This window comes from Miniopterus natalensis, chromosome 2 (assembly GCF_054644295.1).
Source record: "Miniopterus natalensis isolate mMinNat1 chromosome 2, mMinNat1.hap1, whole genome shotgun sequence".
Taxonomy (NCBI): domain Eukaryota; kingdom Metazoa; phylum Chordata; class Mammalia; order Chiroptera; family Miniopteridae; genus Miniopterus; species Miniopterus natalensis.
The window spans coordinates 131,724,116-131,732,402 of NC_142082.1; the positions used below are offsets into that span (position 1 = coordinate 131,724,116).

At 44.8% G+C, this 8,287-nt stretch overlaps 1 protein-coding gene across 3 annotated transcripts in view; it reads right to left on the reverse strand.

Moving 5' to 3' along the window:
- Positions 1-3,848, reverse strand: part of TBC1D30 (TBC1 domain family member 30) — a 64,220-nt gene extending 60,372 nt beyond the window's left edge. For 2 of the 3 annotated variants that reach the window (XM_087813877.1, XM_087813878.1), the window contains exon 1: positions 3,398-3,833. In XM_087813877.1, the coding sequence (XP_087670003.1) occupies positions 3,398-3,833 (436 nt within the window). Of the gene's footprint in view, positions 1-3,397 lie in introns of all 3 variants that reach the window. The other variant, XM_087813879.1, reaches the window with a different exon arrangement.
- Positions 3,849-8,287: the final 4,439 nt, after the last annotated feature.

Consider the following 8,287-nt stretch of genomic DNA (forward strand, 5'->3'; position numbering starts at 1 on the left):
TGACACATTTTATAATGCAGATAAATGTGAAAATACTGGTCTTGTTTTAAATATACTGTTTTCCAACAGCTTGACTATTAGGTACAATATCTCATCTTAGAGACTCAGTAATTTTTCAAATGTGTAGAAAATAAATTTCCTTTCAATAGATACATTAAAAATATTTCTACATTCATAAAGCTAATTTTCTCAACAGCAGTTTTCAACAAGTGAAAAAAGACTTGGGAATCCGAAATGCTAACAATCTTAATGTGAATGATCACTACACTTTGGGAGTTTTGTTTGTCACTCTTGATATTATCATCAGTCACCACGGTGTGACCCGCCAGGCACGCAAGCCTTCCCCTCAGCTTGGCATGGGGCAGGCCCTCATTAGACGTCCTGTGTGGGGCTTGGATCTACTCGTGTTGAAAACGATTTGGAGAAACTAGGGAGGATCAGAAGAGAACAAAAGAAATGTTCAAAAGTGAGAAAAATACTTCAGAAGTCAAAAGAAGTGAATTTTTAGAGCCTGTACAAGAGAAGTGCAGGGCGTTGTTAGCCGCCACCACAGCTGACCGCGTCATCTGGAATGTGCCATCTGACCCTGAGTTAATAAGAACTTCCTTTGTACCAACCAAGCATCTGTGTGATCTTAGGCAAGGTAAGGCTAGGTTACTTGATAATAATTTAGATTACTAAATAATCCAGATTAGATACTAATATAGAATGCTAGGTTATTCTGAGAAACAAGTGTGAATACTCTTTATAAACATTAATTATACATAGCACGAAAATAATAATGTCTATGAAGGAGCGCGCAAAGACCAGTTATTTCTCTCACCTCGAGTTCAAACATGGTGGGATGGAATGGAAAATAGAGCTCACTCGGATTAAATGAAACTCTCTGGGTTCTAAGGGTGATTAACTGTGAGAACAAGCTACCAGAGAGCAGCTCCCATTTGCTCTTCATTCTTAAGATATCTTCAGGGCAAATATCCTTTCTCTGAATGTTTAAAAATTTCCTTCTAGGGGTAGGAATATCATCATCTTGCATTTAAATTACACTTTCTTCCACAAAAGAGTCATTTTCAGTGATTCTTAAGATAACTACAACTCTGGGGGTCTCTGAATTATATGTTTTGTCCCACATGGGGAAAATCTGCAGAGTTGAGTTTGGAATTCTACGGTGTTATTTGCTGGTATGTAAGCACCCCAAAGACAGGAATAAAGTCTTCTTTATCTTTGTATGCCCCACAGCATCAGCTACAGCTCCCAACACGGTGTTAAATAAACCGGGAAAATGAAATCATCAAGTGACTGTGGACAATTTTATCTCTAAGGAATCCCAGTGTATATAATAATTATTATTATTACTATGTCTAACATTTATTAAGCACTTTACACACATTAACTTATAATTCTCACTACAGCCCTCTGCGGTAGGTATTTTTATCATCATCCCTGCTTATAAGTGAGAGAAATGAGACAGAGAGGTTAAATCACTTGCCTGAGGTCACACAGTTAGTAAGGAAAGTGGGAGGATATCAGCTCAAGCATTCTGACTCCAAAGTTCACCCCTTAATGAAAACACTGAGAACAGAGTGTAGATTTCCCAAGAAACCATTTCGTTGTCACACATGCTCAATAGGTGACAATAGGTGCTACAATGATGCTACAGGAAAATCCCAGAAAGAAGACAGGAGTACTACACGGGTTATCTGCATTATATGAGAGTTCCACGATGTATTATGTTAAGAGATTTTTTTTATCCTGAAAAACAGGTAACCTAATAAGCTGTAAAATTAAGCTGACAGCTGTTTCTATCACCTGATTCTTTTTTCTTAGTACTGTAATGATGTTTATTGATAAAGGGGGGAGGGGCTATTATAATATGGTATCTTTTTCATCCTAACAGGACTGCAAGAAAAGATTAACACACAACTAACCATGCGATAAGACTGAGACTTGGGCAAAACAGGCCCATGGGTCTTACGAATGATTACTAGAGCGGTCACTTGTTTGAAATCCACTTGGGAGCTGTACGGTTCATTCTTTAAAAATTAGTTTCCCATATTTCCTCTTCCAAAAGGAAATTTACCAATCCTCCAAATTTGCTCGGTAATGAAAAGCGAACAGCTTTATAAAAACAGAAAACCAAATCATAATTCCTCAAAATTAATTTTGTTGGATTCTGAAAGAACTCTCTTGCCCTACGGAACTCGAGGCATAAACAGACACTCTGAGAACAGCCAAATAATTGTATTAAGTGAAATGGCACAACTCCAGCAAAGTCCCAGGCAGAGGGAGGAAGGTGGAAGTCATTTGTAACAATCAGCTGGGGGAAAAAATCTTCACTAGGAAGCCAAAAGAGGAAGCTGAAAGCTGTTTACATAGATTTGAGAAAGCAGACAGATTTATTCCTTCTCTGGTTAGTTTAGTCTTGTTTTCTAGCAACAATTAGCCTGTTTTTTGAATTAGAGGAGACAGGATATCATTCTACAGTATGCATCCTCTCTTTCCTCTCTTCCCTGGTAATTTAGGACAAGCACATTAATTCAACAAATGCTGTGGTTTAGCATCTGTTTTCCACACCTCACTTCATCTTGTAAATTGAGGTCTTGACATGTCTATTAAAAAAAAAAAAGACAACTGTAACAATTGTGTTAGTGCCTGAAAGGCAAGCTACTTACTAACAGTTGAGGGGGAGGAAATCTCAATTAGGACACAGCATCAGTCTGATAACAGAAGAAACACCAAATTCGCCTCTCCCCCACAAAACCAAGGCCATTTTCAGATGACCTCTCCAACTAAAGGTACAGTTACAGCCCGTGATAATGCCAACCCTCGAGGGCCCTCCACTAATAAAAAGTCCACCTCCGTGAGCTTCTTGAAACCAGACGTTCAGGCAGAAATGGAATTCGCACGTTCTGCTTAGAAACCGCATTATCGAATTACTCTGCCTCACCAAGTAAACACTATGCAAGTGGTGTGACCAAGGAGGCGGATTATTTAAATTAAAAAAAAAAAAAAAAAAAAAGAAAAGCCCCAGGTGCATCTCTTCCCCGGGCGCTCGCTAGGTCACTTCACACGTACTTATCATAAACTCCAAGCCCGTCCTAACAGCTGTTGGGGCGAAATGAGAACCTGGGCTGACCCTCCCCTTAGACTGCGCCCCACTGGCACATGGGGCCCCGGGGGTGGAGACCCGCCGCCACCGCGCCAATGGCAGAGGCTCCACTCGACGGCTCGGAGGGGCTGGGCTGGGGAGACAATAGGAAGCACGTCTGGTCCAGCGTCCGCGACACCGCGGACACCCAAACTTAGTATCTGTGCGCGCCGCCGCTCGGTCCGCGGGCGCCCGGGTGGGCGCGGGCCCGCGCCGCCGCCTCGCGGGCCTCCCCGCCCCCGCCCTCACCTTTCTGCCGCAGGTACTGCCTCTGGTGCAGCTGGCTCGGCCGCTCGCGCAGCTCCTGCAGCACCCGGGAGTCGCCGGCGCCGCCGCGCCCGCCCAGGACCACGTCGGAGCCGGAGGCCTCGGTGGAGCTGTCGAGGCTGTCGCGGCGCCGCGGGCGGCCCCCGGGCCCTCGGGCCCCGCCGGCCGCCTCCTCCTCCTCGGTGCAGCTGTACAGCTCGGTGAGCAGCCCGCTCACCAGGGACGCCGTGCGGCTCGTCCGACCGCCCGGAGGCTCGCCGGGCTCCGGGTCCTCCTCGCCCTCCCAGGAATCCGGGGGCGCCCTCCGCAGGGATGAAGCCTGGGACCCTTCAGGGACCGCTTCCTCCGCGACGTCCTCCGGCCTCGCCTGAGGCTCGGGGCGCCGCGTCCCGCCCGCGCCCACGGGAAGGACCTCCATGGCCCCGGGCGCGCGGCCGCTGCGCTCCCGCCGCTCCCCCCGCTCCGCCGGGCCCCGCCCGCCAGTTCCGGGAGGAGGCGCGGCCTGTCCCCCGCGGGGTGCCCGCGGCCCGGCTCGCCGCCAGCGGGCTCCGGATCCCCTAGGCGGTAGTCTAACCTCCCCCGGGCTGGAATCCAAGTCGCCGCCCCTCGGCTCCGAGAGGGGAGGAGAGCGGGGTGGCCCAGCCACTGCGCTACCTGGGGACGCCTGTAGCAGGTGAGGCCCGACTTCGGCCGGAGGGGGAGGGGCGCTCGGGCGCTGCCACCTTCACTTTTAAGCGCGTGATTTAACTCAAAAAGAGAGCAGCTCGTGCGTCCTGTTCAGCCACCAGCCAGAAGTAATGCCCGAGAGAGTGCTGAGCGCCGGGAGTGGGCGGGCGCCCCGAGCGCCCTTCTGCGCGTCCCGGGCCGCGGGGCGCAGCCGCGCTCGCCCTCCGCCGGACCTGGGCGCCGCTCAGGGCGCTCCTGGCTCACTGTAGCCTTCTGAGGCCCTGGCGTGTGCTTGAGACTTAATGACGCTGTGAACCTTTCCCTCCAGTAAAAAATAAACTACTGCAGGATTAAGGTCAACTGATTCCCTGGCACAAGACCTAACAGATTAGGAGGACTTGATAAATGCCCCTGGGGTAACCAGACCCATAATAAATTGAGGTCGCCTATTCTGACGGTAAACTCAACAGTTTACATGATACCCTGAGGGCTGTATGTTTAGGGTAGTCCTCAGTAGAAGAACTCTGAGGTACCCCTGCACCGCAGATATTTTCGCAAATTGGATAATAATTGTAAGCGTTTGTAACTGCTTGCTTTGTGCCAGGCACTCTTTTGGTTTTTTTTAATAGAGCCCAGAGAACTCGCTCACTTTAACCCTATAAAGCAGGTAAGTACTACTTGTTTAATTAAGGTACAGTTGACATATAACATTATATTAGTTTCAGGTGTACAACATAATAAATCGGTATTTGTATGTATTGTGAAATAATCACCATAATAAATTAACATCCCTCATTATGCATAGTTACAAAGATAAGTACTATTTTATCCGCACTTTCAGATGAGGGAACTGAGGCATGGAGAGTCTAAATAACTGCTTGTTCACAATGAATAAAGCGAACCTTTTTTTTTAATACTGCATTGCTTTTCACAGAGTGGGGGGAGGGGGGAGAGAGAGAGAGAGAGAGAGATGGACATCGATTGGTTGCCTCGTGCACTCCTGGGCCGCCACCAAGGTAAGTGCCTCTGACTGGAATTGAACCCAAGACCCTTCAGTCTGCGGGTTCACGCTCTAACCACTGAGCCAAACCGGCCAGGGCAAAGTGAACTTTTCTTAAAGCCAAAGTCTGGCTTTCATTATGGATAAATATGTATTTGTCTATCTTCTAATGCTATTAAATACTTGCCATATTTCTAAAAGAAGCAACAGTGCACCTAGTGAACAAGGGTGGTGCTTGATGTTTGTTCTGCACACTTTTTACTTTTCAAGGCACTTTCCTAATAGAGCTTTGCCCTGCAGGTAGAAGCCTGGTGTTCCTTGGCACCACCGCCACAATACATGTAAGTATAGAGTGAGAACAATAGGACCCTTTTTTGGTTTTGTTTTAAATATTTTTCTTTATTTATTTTTAAATATATCTTTATTGATTTCAGAGAGGAAGGGAGAGGGAGAGAGATAGATAGAAACATCAGTGATGAGAGTCATCATTGATCGGCTGCCTCCTGCACGCCCTCTGCTAGGGATCGAGCCAGAAACCCGTCATGTGCCCTGACCAGGAATCAAACTGGAATCTCCTGGATCTTAGGTTGATGCTCAACCACTCAGCCACTCCCAGCTGGGCAATAGGACCCTTTTTGAAACTGGAGTTAATATAAGGAAAATAGAAGTTTTACAACTTTTCCCTTAGATGACCATCATTTAAAATTATACTAGAAATATTATTTTATTATTTTATAACTATCAACTACTTCAGGAAAGGGCAGGAAAAAGGGGACACCTGCAATTATGTCAACATTAAAAATTTTTAATTAAAAAAGTATGAACTAGAAGGAATGGGATTATTTATTATTTTGTTGTTTTGGTTTTTTTTTAAGGGTATTTTTTTCTGTTGTCTCTGGCATTGAATAGAGTCCTGAGAGCCTTGCTTTATATGCCAAACTTTGCAACAAGCAGGACTCTTATAAAGGGAAACACTGAAATTGGATCTCTTTTCTTAGTTGACTTCCCAGCCCTTTCTATCTCAGCCCAGTAAGAAATGTGATAACTGCTAGTCTTCAATACTGTTCTCATCTAGGGTATCTCTATCAGGACCTATGGATAAAGAAACTCAAAGCGAGCTAAAGGGGATGGTGACAAAGCCCAGGAAAAACAGCAGGTCATTGACAGTCAACATTTCTAAATTAACCAGAACTTCAAAATTATTTCCCATTCCCCATCATTACCAGATTACCTGAGGAGAGGAGTTGGCAAAATAAGAATAAAGAAAGCAAATTCAAGGTCTTTGCACTTGTTGGAATACCTTCCCCCAAATAGCCATGACTCTTCTCTCACCAGGGTCAAGGCTCTGCTTAAATGTCTTCTCGGTGAATTCTCCTAACCACTCTATCTGAAATCACAGCTCCCTACTCACCCTTCCAGCATTCCCTTATTCCCTCTCCTTGTTCTCTTTTTTTCCAGCATACTCACCACTTCTCACTATATCATCTACTGATTTATTTTGTTATCTGTCTTCTGCCAGTGTCAATCAATTTTGCCAAGAACTGCAAGGCAAACAAAAGCTTTATTTGGAGGTCCTAGGAATTGCAAATCTAGAAGTCACAGATTTGGGTAGAAATCCAATGTGTTCTGAGGAGGGAAAGAAAGAGACAGAGTGTATAAGGACAAAAAAGGAGGGTGGCTTTCAAAAGGACTACATAAATTGCCTTGAAAGAGCTGTGACTGGGGCTGGCAAGCCAACTGATACTATGCTATCCATGATTTATTGCTTATGTCCACTTATGGGGGAACATTTTATTTTTTAATAGAGGATTTAGTGATGCAAAGCCAGGTCCAGAAACTGTATCAGGAAGTAGCCATTTGGTTTAGCCCAGTTCAAAAGTTCCATTTCACGCGGAAGGGAGTGAGTTAGGTCAGCTTCCCAGAGACCTCCCAGCTCTATTTTAGATTGCTCTCTTGACAACATCAACTCCATTTTGCTGTTTTTCTTTCACATTCCCCTTTTGATTGAGGTCTTTCCTTAGAAAGCATCTATGATCAACCACTGGGAAATATCGTTGGTATGTCATTGGAAAAGCAACATCGATCCCTCATCTCCAGGAATGCTCATTCCTGATATGTCACGTCCCAATAGAAGAGAAAGTAGTCTCCTGAGTGTACAGTAAGAGAGTTTATGGCCACATTCAAGCAACAAGGAGGCTCGTCAGAAGCAGAGCTAAGTCACATAGTCCTCAGATCAAAAGTTCCTTTGTAGAGGTGGTCGCAGTCGAATTTATTCATTGTAACATTTCTAGGCATTGGGCTACCATTATTCTGGTAGCGCCTGTTAGTTGTTGTTTCACGCACCTGATCAGACACCTAATTAATATAGTGAACAGTAAAATCACAAAAACCAATACAATTAAGTTCTGTAATAGAGAATGAAACCCTATTCCTTTAGGAAGCCAGCTAAATAAGTCTGTCCAATCCTAACCTATAGATTAATGAGTAATGTTCTGTCTGTTAAAGGATTTTAATATTTTGTTTTAGTACCTCAAGCTAACATACCGCTTTACCTAATTTGTTAATATAGAATACTTTCTTCATCCAATAGGGCATAAGTACTGCTTTGCTGGACAGCTATCACATCTAGAACCCTACAGTTTGGCAGTACTATTTCAGGCAGACTGTCGATTATTATTTCCTGTTCTGCAAGAGCAGTTGTAGTAGCACTTAATATTCGTGCTACAAGAATAGAAAGATTTCTGATAGTCTTTTCTAATTCAGTTACTCCATACTCAGAAAAGAATGCTCTAGTGAAGGCATACCCAAAGCCATATCTATTACAGGGTATCAGGTGGAAAGAGGACCGAAAAGACCATCCCCAAAATCCCAATTCCATTTGGTCTGTTTTGGTCGAAGTTTATGGACAAAAGATCCTAGATTGAGGATAATGGCAGAGGAAGGGAGAGTCTTTCTGGTGATGGTATCAGGTATTGACATTACAGTACCACATCTGCCTCACCATCGGGTTGAGGAAGTGAGTTACATTTGCATCCCACACAAGAAGAAACACCCCGTACTTTCAAGTGAAACTGTGTAATTAGGCCCTTCAACCCACACTTTGAGGGAAGTAGTAAATTCTATTTATGCAGCAGACTTCATATCCTTCATATGCTGGATGGTCATAATAGTTGTCAACACAGAAGATATTCAAGTTATCATGAGAA